The following is a 20,371-nucleotide window of genomic DNA, read 5'->3' on the forward strand; positions in this document are numbered from 1 at the left end:
TTTGTGAGAAAGTCACAAATGTACTAAGGAAAACATTATGTGTTATAATAACGAAGATATGTGTTATCATAAATGAAAAGAATTTCTAAATTTTGTACAAACAAGACATAATCGAAAAGAACATGAACAAGAGAACTTTAGGTACGTCAGAAACACGAGGGTTCAAAAAATGAACTAAAATATTCAAAAACTTTAAAAATAGAAATATTAAATACTTCTTTTTCTTAAAAAAACAAGAAAAGTCAAATAATCACTTTATGATATTCTTCAAGAGAGTTGTAGAGCAAGCACACATTGTACATAAACATTGTATATAAACATTGTACATATAAACACTGCACATAAACAAAAACCGTAAAAACGAATAAAGTTAGAGTTTGTTTGTTTTTCGAATTTCGCGCAAAACTACACAAGGGCTACTCCGTGATGACGACAAAATCCACTTGTAGAGATAATTAAAATTTTAAAAACGATGGATAGAGAAAGCAGTATGTTGAGGAGCGAACAATGTTTCGACCTTCTTCGGTCATCTACTTTCTCTACCCAGACCAACCGTTTTTTAAATACGTAATTTTCTACACGAGGACTATCTGCGCTATCCGTTCCTAATATAGCAGTGTAAGACCAGAGGGAAGACAGCAAAACTCAGATTACGAGTCAAGCGCCTTCACCACCTGGCAATACCGGGCTTAAATTTAAAGTGAAATGAAAAAATAGAAGTGGATTATTTTCTGTTTCGATGAAGACCAAATAAAAAATATATAAATTAAAGAGAATGCAAAACAAAACATCCACATACCTTGTGCATGATCCTTGTGATTATATTATGTCCATTCTAAAAGAGATGAATTAATCAGTTATGACAAAATGTGTTATTAAAAATGCACTAATTTTCTAATGACAGTAATCTGTTTAAATAAAACATGTTTATGTACCACTGCTAATAAAAAAGAGCACTTATAATCTGTAAATTATTAAACATTTTCAAAATTAAATTATTTTTATTATGTTAATAAACACTTCAGAAATTAAAACGCTATGTATTATGCTGCTAAACATTTTAACCATTAATACTTTATTTATTACGTTACAAAACATTCCAAACATTAAAACTAACGCATTGTGCTACTAAAATGGTGAGCAAAAATTATTTTCTCACTTGGTTTTTTTCACTCTTTTTTTTTCGAAATCGTTTAATTGTTTGTAGTTAAGGCTAAAGCTACATAATGGGTTGTCTGTGCTCTGCGTACCATGAGTATCGAAATCCAGTTTCTAGAGCTGTAAGTCCAGAGACAACTGGGAAAGAGGATCTTTGAATTCATCATCTGTTTTGATGCCTAATGATTGTAGGTGCAAATGTGTTTCATGGATTGTGGGATACTGCTTAATTATTACATTAGTAATTTTATAGGCTGTCGTCTGGATACTGCATTAGTTGTTATTTCGGCTAAAAATAGAGGTACTTACTCAGAGTTAGTTTAGAAGCTTAACTGCTACAACGTGTGTGTGATGTTATCATGAACAAGGGCTGTGAGTTAACCACATGGAAAAAGAAAACAAAAACAGTCAATGTTTTTTTTTCGGTTTGGTTTGAATTTTGTGGAAAGCTACACGAGGGCTATCTGCGCTTGTTGTTTTTGAGAATAGAAAGAGTTTTGACAAGGCAGATTGCAATATGAATTAAATTTCACTAGTCTACTGTAAACCGCTGCGTGTAGAACAGAAAAATAAAGAATGAAAGCTTTAGTAGATGAAAAACATGTTCTAGAACGTTTAGGCAGAATCGTCAACTTTTGTACACAAATGTCAAAAAATATGACAGAAAACTCCAGAGGGCACTGCTATCGAGTGTACCACCTAGTGTTGCCTGTGTTAATCTGACCTTTGAGGTAGACGAGGCCCAACTAGGTCAATAATAATGTTGACTGGACTGAAGCAATGTGGAGTAAACTAATATTCTTAAACGAATAAAAGTTCGATCTTTGAATTCAAAAGTGAAACATCTACAGCGGTAGGTGATACGGAATGTATCTCTGACCATGGTGTAGGGTGCCTGCACTTTGAAAGGCACTGTAAATGTTGAAATGTACATCGAGTTTTTTGAGTTTCAGTTAAAGCTAACAAATCTGGATGCCTTCAGCGAAGAAGATCAGTGCATGTCCCAGAATGACTCTGATCTGTATCACAGAACTAAAATGGTTGTCAATATTCATGGACTCTAGAAAGTAGACGTAAAACAAATGAAAGTTTTATTAAACGTGTATTGAAAAAAAAATGAAGTTGTATGTCATTGCTTCAAGCGAAGGACTATCTTCGAAGGGAGAGGATCAAAACAATTCACACAACAGTTCAGGTTTTAACCCTATTTAAAAATGCAAGAGAAGAAGCCGAGAAGCACATTGGAACTGCAGGAAACTCTAATGTACATGTGGTATCGCGTGAATTAACCCAAGCCTAAATTCATTCCCTTATGCATTTTATGCCATGATAACGTAAAGCAGTTATCAAGAACAGAGGAAACACAATCAAACATTAAAACAATAAACAGATTCTGTGATCATATTTTGTGAATTAGATTAGTGGCATTAGCTTTTAATCTAGGTTTTCTTATTCAGAGAACATCTTAATATCTGCCAAGTAATTATTGATCATCTGCTATGATACGTTTGCAATAAATGGTTTGTTAATAAAATTATATATATATATATATATGAATGTGTGTGTGTTTGAATGAAGGAAATATGAGTCAGCTTACATTAAACAATGTCCAATACCGTTTTAAAAAAGTTCTGATATTTCTACAAGCCAATCACGGGCATAGAGCATTTCTGATGTTACATATTATAACATATCCCGTACGAGTTTCCAATTTATTATGCATGTATCACGATTTGGATTTAGAAGTTAACTAAATGTTGATATGTATCAGATTTATATTTGACAACAAGATTGATACAAATAAATATATTTTAATACACAAACAAAAATACAATTTATAATAACGGTTATTACAAACAATGATTTATGTACAAAAGTTTCATAAACTTACAAACAATACTGAGTTTTCTATCTGGTCTGTGACTGAATATTTTATGGACGCTTCATGATGAGCGAATTATTTTGTGTTTATACACGAGTTTACTTCACTTAATAGGAAGCTAGCTAGCTTCTTCACACGTGAATGTTTTTCCGCTGAAGTTACACCATATATTAGTAGGAATACTAACGTTCCAAGTTAATTCATTGAAGTTAAACAGTTTATAATGATCAAAATTTATAATCGTTCATGGTCAATGCCTGTAATTTTTCCGATTAATAACAGTTTATCACAGTTATAGCTTCCGATGTTTATAGTATACTAACTGTAGCAAACCAACAATACAAAAATGTCGCTTTGCGTTTCTTTAGTTACCTTTCATAAACTTTATAAGAGAGTGTCTAGAAATTTCAGCTGGCAATAACGCCGGCAAATCATTAGTATTGCATATGCACATAGTACATTGTTGATTCTTACACCACAGAATCTTCTACAGATTTAGAGAATAGACAGGATTAGAGAACAGACGCGTTTCTAAATATATATTAAACTGAATCAAACATGGATATTAAAATAAAAATATAATAGTAAATCCATTACACTATGGACTTATAAGGCCAAAACCGGGATTTCGATACTCATGGTGGGCAGAGTAGAGATAGCCCATTGTGTAGTTTTGTGCTTAACTACACACGAACAAGCACTCCACATTGGATAATCTCATAAACAACTATAGAATTGTAAAAAAGTGTGAAATGAATTAGGAGACGCAATAACATTTTTCATAATTATAAATACTTTAAGGTTTAAAATGTTGTGTATTTTGTTAATTATCGATGCTATACCTTGTAAGATACATATGTATTTTTCTGTAAAAGACAGAGTATTAAAATATCAACTACCCAGCTTGTGTAAAAACTACTTGTTTAATATATGTTATTTAACTGGCATTCGACAAAAATATGACAATAAAGAAAAGGTCAACCTACCTTTGTTGTTATGAGTTCACCAGGTTTACTAAAGTTCAGTTCACGGTATATAAGGTTGTCCTCGTTAACTTCCCTGTAATGTTAATATAAAAACATTGCTACAAACTTCAAGCTGATACACCATGCACCAGAGAGTTTGAAGTTACACCAGACACACATGTATTGTATACAGTATTTAAAATATAACTCTTGTTTAATCGTTAATTAGATTTGGTTTTACAATAATTTCAGTGTTAATACATAAGCTTTAGACCTTTAATTGTTTTAATGGAACATGATAAGGCGATAAAAATAGTTATGAGAATTTGTTTTCCATCTGAATGTTGAGTTTGAACATGTGAACATTGAGATCCCTAATCGATGCAACAGCACAATATGAATGTGTCCCCGTCGCATCAAACATGCTCGCCCTTTCAGCCGCGGAGCGTAATAATGTCACGGTGAATCCCACTATTTGTTGGTAAAAGAGTAGCCCAAGAGTTGGCAGTGGCTGGTGGTGACTAGCTGCCTTCAGTCTAGCCTTACACTGCTAATTTAGGGATGGCTAGTCAGGTAGCCCTCGCGTAACTTTGCGCGAAATTAATAAACAAATAGTATTTTCATTTTAAACGTAAGATAGAGGGCGTTTATAACGGTGTTAGTAAAATATATTGAATATTTGCCGGCAAGCAACAAACAATATAAAAATGATAATGCTTTCATCAACAGGATTGGTTGTAATGTTTAATATATCAAATTTTCATTAATTTAAATTGTGTTGTTATGTGTGTTTTGTTCTTATGTTGTGTTGTTATGTTGTCATTACAGGGAAGATTTTGTATTGTTATATTATTGTGTGGATTTACGACTAATCTAAATCTCTTAAACTTTTTGAGCTCCGTAAGATAATTATTATTAGGACTACTTGCTCAAAACATCTCTAGCAAAGAGGATACCTAACTGAAGAAACGATGTAGTCTGATCTTTAATGCAAGAATACCATATCTAATCAACTGCATTTCTTACCGACTCAGTTTTTAGTTATGATCTATGTAAATATTTTGCTTGGATCAGAATTTAATAATTTTAAGAATACTTTTTCCTATTTCATCTTTAAATATATTTCTTGTCTTTACAAAGTTCCCCAGTTTTCATTAACATATCTCTGTTTTATACTGAAGTACTCCGTTGGCCAAAAAAACTTGAAAATTATTAGATTTTATAATTTTTTTAGTTGCTATTACGTGTGTTTTACTGATATTTGTCTGTAACATTTTTATTGTTTGTTAACAGGAATTCAGGTGGGATTAAACACTAATTTCAATAAAATTTTAAACTATTTGGAGTAATATTTGAAACAAGTTATATTAAAGTCAATGAAAGATATAATAAAAATATAATAAGTTACATTAAAATCAATGTAAGATATAATAAAAATAAAACATGTTACATTAAAGTCAGTGTAAGATATAACAAAATTAATTTACATTAAAATCAATGTAAGATGTAATAAAAATAAAATAATTGACATTAAAATCAATGTAAGATATAATAAAAATAAAACAAGTTACAGTAAAGTCTGTATAAAACAACAAAAGGCTAACAAGATTGAAAATTTGTGCCTTTAATCAGAAAATTTAAAAGTTTCTTTAACTCTCACGATCATGCTTCAACCACGACAGCAATCTGAAAGAAAAATGCTTACCATATGTTACTCTGTTCGTCCGTCAGTATACGGAGAAGAAACCTAGTTTCACAGTTTGGATTTTCTGTACAAGGGACAATCACAAAATCACCAGGGGGGAGGGTAAAAAAGGTTACAGTCTCTCTGGAAACCGAATGCGTAGTAACATCCAGAGGTTGATGTGTGAGGAGAAACTGAGTTGTAACACGTATAATATTAGGTGGAACCTATATAAAATAAATCGTATGTTTTACAAAGTTTTCGCTGTTTATTCATTTAAGCAAACAGACGTAAAATGTTAAACAAGTAATAAAATTGCAGCATCTGTGGCCAGTTTTAAGCTTCGCTGATTTTGTCGTTTACACTTGTCTCACACTTTTGGAGTCTTAACCTAAGATTTGTTTATTTTCACACTTAAAAGTGCAAAGTATAATACACATAAAATAGGTTATAGTAAAGTCCGTGTAAAATATAATAAAAATTAAAACAAGTTACAGTAAAATTTGATGTCAAGAGATAATCAGACGTATTGGTTATATACGAATTCGAAAACGCAAGAGTAAAAATAACGAATCTATAAAACTATGTCAACCACACCATATCTGCTACATCCAGTGCCAACAAGGTCTTTCGGCTAATACTAGGGCTCACCAGACCAGCTAGGATGCATAACAAACAAATAGTGGTTGTGACGCTATGTATATTATCAAGTTGTATGAACCAAAGTCGTTACGATGTAAATCACCGTAAGTTGGTATCAGCTTTAAGTTTTTAACACTTTAAGATATAGAAATAAAAACAATTATCTTCTATTTTCTATTAATATGGAGGATTTGGTAACTTAGCTTTGCGGAAAATTTCTGAAGAAGCTTGACATTGTAATTTAATTGAAACTGAAGTTAGTTCTAAACACATTTGCATGTTTTCAACCCATGAAGATGTTCTAACAGCTCTGTTTTCACTCCAGTGAAGCGACCTCATATAAATGGAAAATAGTTTTGTCTAGTCTGAACACATTTGCTCATGTCCACATTTAACTTTTGACTGAAGTAGTAAGGTTTCTTTTATCTTCTTTTGTTTCTGGTCGAGTTTATATTTTATGCATTCTAAAAACAAATTCTATTTTACAGGATTAATAACTTACTCACTAAAGACTTGTTTCAGTTGATGTCTAATATCACGTATGAAAATGCAAAGAACTGTAAAAATAATGATTGTATACCCAATACCAACCTCATACACAGTAAAGCCTATAGAATGAAATGAATTGTTTTTGCCGTTTTCTGTCATTTGACCAGGAGTGTATTGTTGAGTGACAGAAACAACCACGTGACACTTCTTTGCTCCGTTTTTTGGGATATGAATATGGAACTGAGGATTCATTGCTGTCGTTTCTGAATATGAAAAAAGTAAATGGTTTTTTAAACAATCTTGTATATATATATATATATATATATATAATATAATTTTTAAATTTCGAGACAATATTTCAGGTCTATATTTTGGCAGGAAAAAGAAATTGTAAGAGAGCAGCGCGGCCTTTTCAGAGAACGCTTCAGCTGTTTCAGCAGGTTTAATTTCTGTCTGATGACTCTGAACAAATTATTAGAGGTTGGTGTGTTAGGAGATATGTTGGTAATATTGAAAGTAACATAACTACGTTTGTTAGGAAAAAAAACATTTTTTTTTATCGAAAGTGACGTAAATAAATGCTGATTGTCTTTAAGACAAAAGTTGTGGAACTTGCCAATTTGAAACTTTTCTTCTGAGTTACTGTAGGGCCGTTCCATGATAGGTTAGTGGTAAATCTACGAACCTTTAATGTGCAAACACTAGGGTTAGATTTTCCGCGGTGAACAGAGTGAAGATAGTTGTATAGTTTTGTACTAAAAAACAGCAACAACAGTACAGGAATAAAGAAACAGGTCAGAAACGGAGTCTCACTTAAGTCTGTGAACCAACCATTCTGTTGATTCCAATATGGACCTCACTTTCTGTTGCTTCATCACTATGCATTTTCAATATAAAGTCTTTAAAAGTTGAGAAAGCTTGAGTCATCCAAAGTTTAAAAAATATCTGTTTAATCAAAAGACCTTGCAAGTTAGATTTTAGCCTAAATACAAACAGTTTATTAAACAGCATCAAAACCTAAGGCCTTCTCACCGACCATTTAAACTCCAACTTTCTGCTTTTTCAGCTTAATCTAAACTACAACCCCAGAAAACTCATTAGAACTTTAAAAATCAGAGTTTGTTTCAAATCTGAGAAAATCTTCGAGATATCTTGACAAAAGTTAAACAACCTGGTAATACCAAGGAATAAAAACATTGTTTACTTTGTCTTCTACAGGTGCAGTGAAATCTACAGCGGAGGAACAGACGATCTATCAATTAGCAACTAAAATACAATTTGGTGCAAAAACAATCCAAAAAAGGCTCTTAAACCTAGAAACGTTCTCCATAGCTGAACATTCTTACAGCACAGAATGCACATTGTAATCGTGTAAGTGTATGAATTTATACAGCGTATAACACTGAAAAATTAAGAAAATTTAAAATGTTTAGACATAAATAAACATGTACGTATAAGGTCAACCGAAGCCAAGACCTAAAAATTAGCAATATCCTGAACTTTATCCTACAGAGATTTAACAAACAATGATTCAAAACCTTTCCAATGACCAGTCAAAATTCTTGACAGTTAAAGCTCACTCTGTGAAGCGAAGTTCCTGGTTTAACATCTCTCCTTTTTGTATATAAAGCACAGATCTGATGAACAACTAAAGAAGCAGCTCGATACCAAGAAAAAGGAAGAAGGTAAATTGATAGTCAATTCGGTCCACATGTTGAACTCGATGCTCGAGTACACTTTAAAATAAAATAAAATATTGTGTCTATACACGCCTCAGAAATGAACAATTACTGTAATTTCATGTTGCGCCTTCCATTGACATTTCATTAATCTTGGCAAAAATAACTTTCAGGAAAAGTTTTGATACATTTTAGTTTCAGTCTCATACACATTAGTACCATGAAAAAATAACTTTTATGAAAGAAGTTTTGATAATGTGTTTCAGTTTGATTCACATTATTACCATGATACACGAGGTAACGTGATAGCAGATTTGAATCTAAACTAATTCGAAACATCAAAATAATATTATACTGCATTTTCATAATATTTCATGAGCATTTTTAAGAACTTGTAAGCGTAAGCTAAGTGGAATATGTAATAATATGTCAGTCATACTATGTAATATTCAGTGTCGACGAGGCCTTTCTCTCAATACCACGCCCACTAAGCCTCCTGTAATACAACAGGCGTTATTGATATGATATATTAAGTTGGAAACTAAAATAGGGAAATGAATTGTAGTTATTATTAAATTTATTTGAAGTAATTTATTAATTAGAATTAGGGTAAGTATTAATAATATAAGATTATGTATTTAGTTTTAAGTACAATTACGAACAGTCAAAAATAAGACTGATATCAATTATTTGTGGCGGTAGTGTAACGTTGAAAACCGCTACTAAAATTACAATTGCAAATCCATGGCTAAGACAGCAGCGTTTCTATTATTTTGACTTTTTTTTTATATAAACATATTATTTCCTACACAGCTGAAAATAGATAAGTATTAATCTTAACAACAAATGTTAATAATTATAAATAAAAAAAAATAAACAAAACTAACCTATATAGAAAGGACCACCACCGGCATTAAAACCTGAACGCCAGCGTCTTCTGGCGAGTACTGCTCGCCATGGTCGCTTATTGTGTAAGGAAGTTTCCTGCATCCAGTCATCTGGTCCGATGTGAATCAAATATAAATGTGTGAAGTTCTTTAGAAAATCGTCAAATGACATCCTGTAAAAAAAGAATACCAGTTTTACTTAATTAACGTTATGTATCACAGATTTACTTAAAATATTAAATATTGAGAAATGGTTTGATATAATATTCACAAAATAAAATGTATTTTTCCGGAAAGCAAAACTAAAAAATAGGCAGTGATACTTATTTGCAAAACAAAAATCGTTTTTTTAAGGTTATCACAGTATTTAGGTTATTTAGGTTATCACAGTATTTAGGTTTCTTAGGTTATCACAGTATTTAGGTTATTTAGGTTATCACAGTATTTAGGTTTTTAGGTTATCACAGTATTTAGGTTATTTAGGTTATCACAGTATTTAGGTTTTTAGGTTAGCACAGTATTTAGGGTATTTAGGCTATCACAGTATTTAGGTTATTTAGGTTATCACAGTATTTAGGTTATTTAGGTTATCACAGTATTTAGGTTTTTTAGGTTATCACAGTATTTAGGCTATTTAGGTTATGACAGTATTTAGATTTTTTAGGTTATCACAGTATTTAGGTTATTTAGGCTATCACAGTATTTAGATTATTTAGGTTATCACAGTATTTAGGTTACTTAGGTTATTACAGTATTTAGGTTATTTAGGTTATCACAGTATTTAGGTTATTTAGGTTATTACAGTATTTAGGTTTTTTAGGTTATCACAGTATTTAGGTTTTTTAGGTTATCACAGTATTTAGGTTATTACAGTATTTAGGTTATCACAGTATTTAGGTTTTTTAGGTTATTACAGTATTTAGGTTTTTTAGGTTATCACAGTATTTCTTTGACATTATAACTTTTGTGGATTATTACTGCTTTTTGTTTCTGGGGTTATAGAGGTTTTTATTTGATTATCATTGTTTTGTTATTGAGTTTTTATTACTATTTGTTGGATTAATGCAGTTTTATATTAGATTACTACACACTTCTGGCCACATCTTTTCTTTGTGTTACGCCCTATATGGGATAATTTTAGCATGTAGCATGTTAAATAGTGTTGTTAATTAATTAAGAGCTACCAACTGTAACATATGAACCTACTGTACATACATACAGAAGACAATAATGAATACTCTACCTTTCAGTGAAAATTTGAATAACATCGAATGAGAGAGTTTTTACCCAAACAAAAATCTCAGTAAGGATAAAAACTTGCTGTTCATAGTATGAAAAGAGTCTTTTGACTAAATGACATTTCAATCAATACAATGAAAAATCTTGATAAAATGAGATTTCCGGTTAAGAGCACCAACTAATCTATGCACTGACAGAATGAGACCTCTGGTTAATGATGTGAAACATTCTGTTGATAAAATAATGTTGTTGGTTAATAGTATAAAATATTCTGTTGGCAAAAATTATATCACTGATTGAAGACATGAAAGCTTGCTGATAGAATGAGACTTCCAGTTAACTAAATCTCTTAGTACGTTTGTTGAATTTCGCACCAAGCTAATCGAGAGCTATCTGCGCTAGTCATCTTTAATTGACAGACTAGAAAAAAGGTGGCAAGTCACACCACCCACTGCTAACTCCTGTTAAGTGTGTTAAGTGATGAAAATTGAATTCGCGACCTGCAGATTTAGAGTCTAGCACCCTAATTATTAGGACATATCAAGTAGGAAACTGATTGAAACATCCTGTTAATATTTATAATTTGTTAACTGGCTAATAATTCCAGTTACGAGTACTAATTTTTGTATTTAGTAAAGCACAAAAAATACGTTTTTTAGTTTAAGATAAAGTATGACAAAAAGATGTGATAAAAGGTCGTTGAAAGTTCTTTCTTTGTTTCTAAAATAATCTCAATTTGTACAAGCTTTTACAGTGATCAACACTTTTTCGGCAGAAACACATCTTTAAAAGGGCAGTACTGATCCGCCGGAAACTGTGAAATATAGTGACTTAAGACGATTTGAATATGCTGTGCAGTGGTGTATCACAACAAATACACTCTATGGCACCACAAGCGAAAGGTTAAACACTATTTACCTGGATCACAGCAAACTTCCGACTATTCAGCAGGGCAATGCTGCTTTGGATAGACTTATGGCTGGCAGCATTCACCATACTTTATCCCAAGGAAACTTTCGCACAGCGAGATCGTTAAATAATGTAAGGCTAATGGACACAACCGAGAGAAGGAAATCTTCACACTTGTCCACGGAAGCAGGAAAACTCCGAAAGCGGAACATTTAGAACAATATTGAACTCTGAGAAAATATTCCCTGCAATACAGAACAGGACTATCACTAGAGAAATGTAAAAGTGTAGAGAAAACCCAAAACCCATTAAAATGGGACTGGGTATACCTCTCGGGTACTGTTAACAAAACAGTAAATAAGAACTTCAAATGTAGTAAGTTTTCAGCCTTACCCCAGGAATCTAATGTGGTCATAAGAACTGGACCATAAAAGTCAAATTCAATCACTTATCTAACAAGTCTCTTAAGGTGTGGTAAATGGATTTTGAACGAATATAGTCTTGAAAACTTACGTTCAGATACAAAACAGGCTATTTCTAATATTATTTTATTAATACCAAAATTCTTCTTTCCCTAAAAATATGTCACACTAATATAACTGTAACCTTTAGAAAAGACCATTATAAGCAATATCAACTATATTAACATAGCAACATTAAAACGACACTCGAGGCAGATTTTGCATGTGTTTGTTATTTTCTATGATATTTTACCAAAATTCTCCATCGTTGCGTATGCGCATACTAAGCATTTCTTTATCTCTTTCAGGGAGTTTATCCCATTCCCAGGATCTGTCACTCCACGTTCCATTCCATTCTCCCTTACCACAAGGGTTCCTCAGGCGAACAAGTGGAATGTCTCCATTATGTGTTCTCACCTAATAAACACGAACATATGTTTTATTATTTCAAGAATGGTTTCATTTCTTACGTATGTATATTATTATTTCAAGAATGATTTCATTTCTTATGTATATGTTTTATTATTTCAAGAATGGTTTCATTTCTTATGTATACGTTTTATTATTTCAAGAATGGTTTCATTTCTTATGTATATGCTTTATTATTTCAAGAATGGTTTCATTTCTTATGTATATGTTTTATTATTTCAAGAATGGTTTCATTTCTTATGTATGTGTTTTATTATTTCAAGAATGGTTTCATTTCTTATGTATATGTTTTATTATTTCAAGAATGGTTTCATTTCTTATGTATGTGTTTTATTATTTCAAGAATTGTTTCATTTCTTATGTATATGCTTTATTATTTCAAGAATGGTTTCATTTCCCATATATTAAAAGACACAATAAAAATTAAATTCATTATATAGTGCATGTGCAGTACATTTTATAGGAACAGTTAGACAATCTGTTTCACACTTGTGTTTCTTAACGCCTCTTGTTTTAAATTTCATAACTCTTCGAGTTCATTAGCTCTTCCTTTTTTTCTCGTTGAAAATTATAACTATGTTTTTTATCCATCTCCTGCAAGATTCTGTTCAGATATACTTACGGGGTCATATATATATATATTTATCTTGACCAACCATTACTTAAATATTTACACTATGGTCTGTTTTAAGTTTCTACAAAAGTACCCAAATAATGTGATTAGGGATCAATAGATGAAAACCTTTATTTGCACGTCCTTGTTAACAGACCTGCCTTCACAAAACTAAAACAAAGACAAGAAACAAACTAACTAAAACATCCTCAGTGACCCGCTAGTTAACTCTCAAAGTTTAAATGGAGCTGGTATAAAATAATAAATTATACCTGTATTCCAATTCTGTGTCGTTATTCATGAGGGCTCATCTTAACGTACACGATTTGTTTGTTTTGTTTTTAGAGCAACATCACTTTAGGCTGTCTGCTGTGTTCACTGCGAGAAATCGAACCCCAGGTTTAGTTTTATACGTCCTTATCGGAGAATAAAATAGGTCGATAACTGTGGCACTTTCGTTATAAAAAAAAAGTCTGATGTTAACTTCCAACTTTAGATCAGAAATAACATTTGATATTTTATTAGGGAGGTTCTAACTGTTTCAGAATGTAGATTGTGCAGGAGCACATTATTTGGATAATTGAACAAATCTGACATCAGGCTGTTAATTATAGGAACAGGTATTTGGGGTTTTCTTTACTTTATTTTTATATTGATGTTTTAAAAAATAGGTAACATTAATGCCATTAACGAGTCATTATGAGTTCATCAGTAGCAGAACAGTATAAGTTTGTCTTATTTGATGACGAGAAACTCACTTGAAATAAAAATATATCTTAGAACGGCTGGTGTGGATATTAACACTTTCATTGATAAGGAGATAACAACGTTTCGACGTTCCAAGGTCATCTTCAGGTAAAGGTTAACTTGAAGGTCAAAACGTTGTTCTCTCCTTAACAATGAAAGTGTTAATATCCATACCAGCTGTTCTGAGATATATTAGTATAACTTTGTTTCTTTCTATCAACCACAAAATTACGAATTTTGATGAAAAAGAAACTTCACACCTGAACTGTTTGCGATGAGTTATAGTAATATCCAAACAACATGGAACTGTACTAAATTAGCGACAGGTGGCAAATACAGCTTTATTATCTTTGAAATTTTCAATTCTGGTATTGAGCGAAATACTTTATTTCATGTGTAAGTAACGTAATATGTCAGTGAGTGTTTGGCCGAACAGAGTATGACAGAATACTGGATCTAGAAATGCTCACTTTTTCGTATCTACCATTGTAATATTTGGTAAACACAATAGATAAAATACAAAGTAACAGTTACATAGTATTATAAAAAATGATAATATTATTCAGTGTATACATACCCTTGCTATGCCTGTAACACTATAAGCATGGTGGGTGCATAAACCATTTCGAAGTCTCATGGAGTTGCGATGGTCCTGAAGGAAGAAAAGAAGTTATAATTTTGTTCACTTAAACTAATATTTTACTCTACCTTTCGAAATAAGGCTCTTAGTAAAACTAAAACATCATATAGCACGTATAATTCGATTTGTCATTCCTCTGTCTATTATTATGAAAGTATGCCATCTGTCTACCTTACGTACTTAAGCTGTCGTGGATTAATGTTTAACACACGTGACATACCTCGTCCAATCGTGCTACACACGCTTAACATGATGCTCTTTGACACGTCGTACATGATTCATCATGACGTACTAACAGGCAATAAAGTGTGTTTTCTTACAGCAAAGCCACATCGGGCTATCTGCTGAGCCCACCGAGGGGAATCGAATCCCTGATTTTAGCGTTGTAAATCCCAAGACATATCGCTGTACTAGCGGGGGAGCAGGCAATAAATACGTGTCGTACTACACGTGAACATAATGCTTCCTGAATGCCATACGTGTTGTGCCATGGCGTGCTACACACGTGTGACACGCTACGCCATAACCTGCTACAAGTACCGTGGTGTGTTACACACACACACGTGAGATGCTGTGCCACGAAATCTAAAGCTCCAAGGCCAAAAGTAGAAAGTAAACATGTTATGTTTGTAGTTTGATGTGATTCAATGAAGCAGTGATTTTAAAGTTTACATAAATAAAATATTTTAAGTGGAAACAAATCTTTTTTTATATATTTTATTTTCAATACAGATATTCAACACCAGATACAAGAGGTAAAACTTGGTACATACATTGCTTCGGTAAACAAGTACATGTATTAATTCTAGGTCACAACAAAAGTCTATATAAAAAGTTTTACTAAAATTCACGCACTGACAAGTATGAAGAACGAATATATTATTATTATTAGTTCTAATAGACTCTTCTAACAAAACCATATTGTTCAACTGATAACTGCTCTACACTTTGACTTAAATATTGTTTATTTGTTTTGAAATTCGCGCAAAGCTATACGAGGGTTATCTGCACTAGCCATCCATAATTTTGCAGTGTAAGGCAAGAGGGAAGGCAATTAGTCATCACCACCCATCGCCCACTCTTGGGCTACTCTTTTATCAGCGAATAGTGGGATCGGTCGTGACATTATAACACCCTTACGGCTAAAAGGACAAGCATATTTGGTATGAGGGGTTCGAGCCTGTGGCTGTCAGATTAAACTTCAATCGTTCTGGCCATCTGGCCATTTTCAGTTAAAGATTGTGTTATTTAAAGAATGGCTAAAATTCAAGGCTCGGTAGAGACAGCATATGTAGTGAAGTTTTGTGCTTAGTAACGAATAAGCAAAAATGTCCCAAATGACGTCTAAATTTAAGCACAAGCATGTCTTTTAGAATTGTTGGCTTCTGTAACTCTATGCAATAAAAACCTAAAACAGAACAAAATCCTACTCACGTAGAAAAAAAAAATGTAGTTATATACAAATATAAAATTATTTTTCAAATAACCAAGCAGTTTGCTATTATGAAGAAGAATATAACATGTTTGGATCAATGTAAATACGTATTATGTGTCACAGTTGATTATAATTATAGTATTTTATCAACGATATTAAGATATTTCATTTCACATTATTATTCAGAGATGGCGCCAAAATCGTATCTTAAATGTACAAGTTGTCGATGAGTTATTTTCTTATAATAAGATTTATTCAGTATTCTATCCTGCACTTGAAACCAACTGCTGAGCTACTCATTAATAACGGAAAGTTTAGTAAGATCTGCGAAGCAAAACAGTAATTAAACTTGACTACAACTGAAAGAGATCAGCAAAAAAATATTGTAGATATTACAATATGAGAATTTCTAAAATAAAAGATAATATTACTAAAACAATTTGATTTGTAGGATCAGCTCGCTCTGTTTGTGGTTACTGTATAGCTAAGCATGCCCATTATATGCATGTGCCTATAGTTATTAAAAGTGAATTGGACATAGAGAAGCGAACAGATGCAATAAAGAGAGACAATTCAAAACCAGGCTCGATACCAGAAGAATTTCTGTGAAAACTAGCATTGCTCGGAACAATATTCAGTTCTAAGTTTAGTTAGAAGTACCCAGAATACTCTGTCATATACACCAATAGAGAAGTCCCCTTAACAGAAAAAAAAAATTAAAGGTTTCATCTTTTTTTTATCATCCCATATAACTAATGTGGTGGAAACCTTAATATTCATTCAACAAATTATCCAGGAAACACACGAGATCGGATGGCTAGAAAATGTTTGAGCTTAAGTCTCGAAACGTATGAGAGAAAATGGAACACATCCAGTTTGTACAGAACATGCAACTAAATGCAGCCACCTGCACTAAAATAAATTATATGAAGAAAGATACATTCCCCTATCGCTAGGAAATGCTTGAACTTAAGTCTTGAAACGTAGGTAGTGGATCACATCCAGTTCGTCTAGAATATGAAACTAAGTGCAGCCACCTGCACTAAAATAAAATATAAGAAAAAAGATATATTCAGCTATTTACCCTTAATTTTATTTTGTAAACTAATTAAAAGTTAAATTGTGAACAACATTTACCAGCTTGGTAATATCAGATTCAATAAAAGTTTGGGAGGATGGCATGCAACATAGATATATTTCATTATACCTAAAATTCGAAATGAATATAATATTCCAAGATCATATTATAAACATGCCTTTTGACACCGAAATTCGATAATAATTTTTTTTAATATCTAAATAAAATAGCTTGAGGGCTGACTGGCTGATCTATTTGCTTTCACTACTATCAGATTGTGACAGAGAAGGCAAAAGTCTGTTTTCAACTCCCTGTTCGACTACTAACTAAGGTTTCAGTGTTAAGTGATGTCCATGTCCCGGTTTTACAAAGTAAAATGTTACAAATATGAACACATTATTAATCAAGTCTGTAAAACATTGATCTTCCAGGCAACTGCACATGTGTCCAAACATTTTCCAAATTGATGATTTTGGGTTTTAAATTTTACTCATTCTATGTTTCCTGCTGAAATTTATCGGCATTGCAACTTAGCTATGGGTGTGTTTAAATTCATTTAGTTGTTTTTCATTCAGTCAGCTTTGGGAAGGCTCTAAGCTGTACTAAGGTTTCCTCCAAATTGTATGCTACCAATCATTGCTGAAGTAGCTCTGGTTTGTATATTCCATTCTCCTATAATATTTCAAACTTCTTTCCTGGTTACTGACAACTACAACCATTAAACCGAATTTTAAACTCTGATTGTTCGCAGTATGTATTCCCCAAAGTGATCTTCATAATAGGATGTAGAATAAGGTCTTACATTACCATGATGGTTAACAGCTTAGTGTTCAAACATTTCACGAATAAGATCAGTGAAAAGGATTAGTCATTAGCTTGGAATGGCTTAGACTGCAGTTCATACACCTATTTGAATGGCCAAATAAAAGCAACTTTATGGAATGAGTTTAGAATTTCATGTCGAGGAGAGGGTCATGTGGCAACCTAGCAACCAGATTCTCCTCTAAACAACAATTCTTTCTTTGTTTTGTAAATGAGTGCTCCGTATTAACAAAGTTCATACTTAGAATTAATAAGGGTTCAATGCGGCACGAAAAACCTTGATTAAACTCTACAAAAACAAAAATTGATCGCAGCGAGTGGCTTGTTTAACCTCTGTGTGTTGTACCCACGGGCTCCTCAGACTGTTGGTTTCCAAAGTAATACATTCAAACAACAAACAAATAGCTTATAAATTTGTATACTTAAAGTTGATCAGTACAGATGACCCCATGAAAATTTCATCAAATGGTTTGAAGTGTTTAAAACGTTTCTGATCAAAACATCAAAATTGATGGTAAGAATTCTGTGATATTCTATGTATACTTACAACAAATACTTACGTTACATATTATTCCAAAAATAGTTTAATATCGAAGTCTAATTCAGAACACTAAATTTATTTATTATATCTTTTATTGTGCGGCTATATAATGTGAAGAACTGAATAGTAGTCAATGATACCTTTTCTTTACTTCACCTGTCTTGTGGTGACTATAAAGCACGTTCACAACAGCGGTATGTTTGAAGTATGTTATTTAGTAGTATTGTAAGTAACTATAACTAAAAAATACAAAATATGAAGTTAGCAAAGTTCTTCAATACACGTTAAAGAGAATGTGACACATTAACCTATAGACTGACGTGTACTGTCAACATGCACTTTCTAATGTTTACTCATTCTATACAATAAGAATATTAAGAGTTCGAGTTCAATGTCGTATCCTCACATCAAGTTAAAGTTCCAGAAGTAGTTTAGTTGCAGTGATTTCAGTTAATTCAGGATTATTTTCGCTTATTATCAGTATCTCTTTAATCCTCAGTTTTCTATCATAACTGGTTGAAATAATCCTGAAACAAATCATTTGGAACTCTGCTCAAAGCCGAAAAAATTCTGCATGAGAATTAGGTTTACTTAAAACTATGTTCAACCTTAAGCTTTGCAAGAACATTCTAAAATTTTGTGTCATCACGTAAAGCCAATTAACAGAAAAGACAAAAACAGTTTACAACATCTTGAAATTTACATGTGAATTAGGCAACTTGCTGAAATCTTTTACATAACACATACATATTAGGTGTAACGGGTGGACAAATCATGAACTGAAGCTTTGAAAATCAGCTACGTTCAACGTTAGACACATTCTAATAGAACTTTGATCTGAATACAGAGCCCTGTGGTAAATGTTTGGAAAATTGTACAAATAAAAATATAAAAGTTTAGTTTATTATGTTTACTTTTCGCATTTAATTACTTATTTCAAAGCATTTTATCAAGCCATTAACGATGTTAAAATGAAAGCCATTACAAGTTTTGCATTCGTCAAATTTATGTAAAAGTGACAAAATGTATCATACTGTAATAGAACTCTTACTTATATGATACTGGAAAAACGTTTTTACTACGCGATGTGCAACTTCCAACTTCGCGAAACGCTTATCCTTTGCGCATGTAGATATGCAATACTGGGTCACGATTTTCGTGTTTTCCTTCACGAAGAACTTTATTTTTCTCCATTTTCAGGGTGCAGATATGACGTCATGAATATGTCACATGCGAATCTAGTGCACTGCCGCCACGGATAATCGGTTAGTACTTATAATAACAGTTTTTCTCGTAGTTTAAGTTATTGCAATATAAATAGCCTAATATAACTTTCTCATTAGAATACCTTAATAACAATAATTTATTTTAGCAGCACTAACTTATATCTTGAAATATTAATAGGAAGTATTATCACTGTTCTTAACTAGTTTTATTTATTTGGATTCCTAGCATTTGTGTTCATAAGATTAAATATTACAATGAGTTTTTGGAACGTTTTTTATAGTAACTAAGAACAAAATCATTTAAAGATCAAAATATGAGGTATATTTGTTTATCACAAAGCTGCACAATAAGATATCTGTGCTCTGTACAAAACGGGTATAGAAACCTGATTTTTAGTGTCGTAAACATGCAGATTTACTGCTGAGCCACTGGAAAAGGAAGACAAGACTAGTTGTTTGGTTGTTGCTAAGTGTAAAGCTACACAATGAGCTATCTATGGTCTGCCTACAATAGGTATCGAAACTTAATTTATAGACTCATAAACCTCCAAACCTACCGTTAAAACACTAAGAAACGTTTGGGACAAAACATAAGGTATATTATACTTAGCACATCTAATATAAGTTCCCTTTAAAAATACAAAATATGAAAGTTCGATGGTTCCAGTGATTAATTTTGTTTGTTTATTTATTTTCATTTAAGCACTGAGCTATACAAATGGCTATTTGTGCTGTGCCCATCACGAGTAATGAAGCCTGGTTCTTAGCAGTAAAACTTTAGACCTACCGCTGATCCACGGTGTATTTGTGGATGGTAATGTGCTTCAATACGTCCAGTAAACGTC

General features: G+C 32.2%; 2 protein-coding genes across 10 annotated transcripts in view; one reads left to right on the plus strand and one right to left on the minus strand.

Moving 5' to 3' along the window:
- The window catches only part of LOC143229527 (toll-like receptor 4), a 72,136-nt gene extending 59,693 nt beyond the window's left edge, over positions 1-12,443 (plus strand). For 5 of the 6 annotated variants that reach the window (XR_013015921.1, XR_013015919.1, XR_013015918.1 and 2 more), the window contains 2 exons: positions 8,039-8,191; positions 12,304-12,443. The gene's annotated coding sequence lies outside the window, so the exon portion shown is untranslated. The remainder of the gene's footprint in view (positions 1-8,038; positions 8,192-12,303) is intronic. The other variant, XR_013015917.1, reaches the window with a different exon arrangement.
- The window catches only part of LOC143229526 (calpain-9-like), a 78,295-nt gene that overhangs the window by 26,342 nt on the left and 31,582 nt on the right, over positions 1-20,371 (minus strand). For all 4 annotated transcript variants that reach the window (XM_076461989.1, XM_076461988.1, XM_076461990.1 and 1 more), the window contains exons 6-12: positions 14,362-14,436; positions 12,249-12,412; positions 9,387-9,559; positions 6,923-7,083; positions 5,711-5,916; positions 4,027-4,099; positions 800-835 (exon numbers count right to left, since the gene is read on the minus strand). In XM_076461989.1, the coding sequence (XP_076318104.1) occupies positions 800-835; positions 4,027-4,099; positions 5,711-5,916; positions 6,923-7,083; positions 9,387-9,559; positions 12,249-12,412; positions 14,362-14,436 (888 nt within the window). The remainder of the gene's footprint in view (positions 1-799; positions 836-4,026; positions 4,100-5,710; positions 5,917-6,922; positions 7,084-9,386; positions 9,560-12,248; positions 12,413-14,361; positions 14,437-20,371) is intronic.

The sequence above is a fragment of the Tachypleus tridentatus genome, chromosome 10 (genome assembly GCF_004210375.1).
Source record: "Tachypleus tridentatus isolate NWPU-2018 chromosome 10, ASM421037v1, whole genome shotgun sequence".
Classification (NCBI taxonomy): domain Eukaryota; kingdom Metazoa; phylum Arthropoda; class Merostomata; order Xiphosura; family Limulidae; genus Tachypleus; species Tachypleus tridentatus.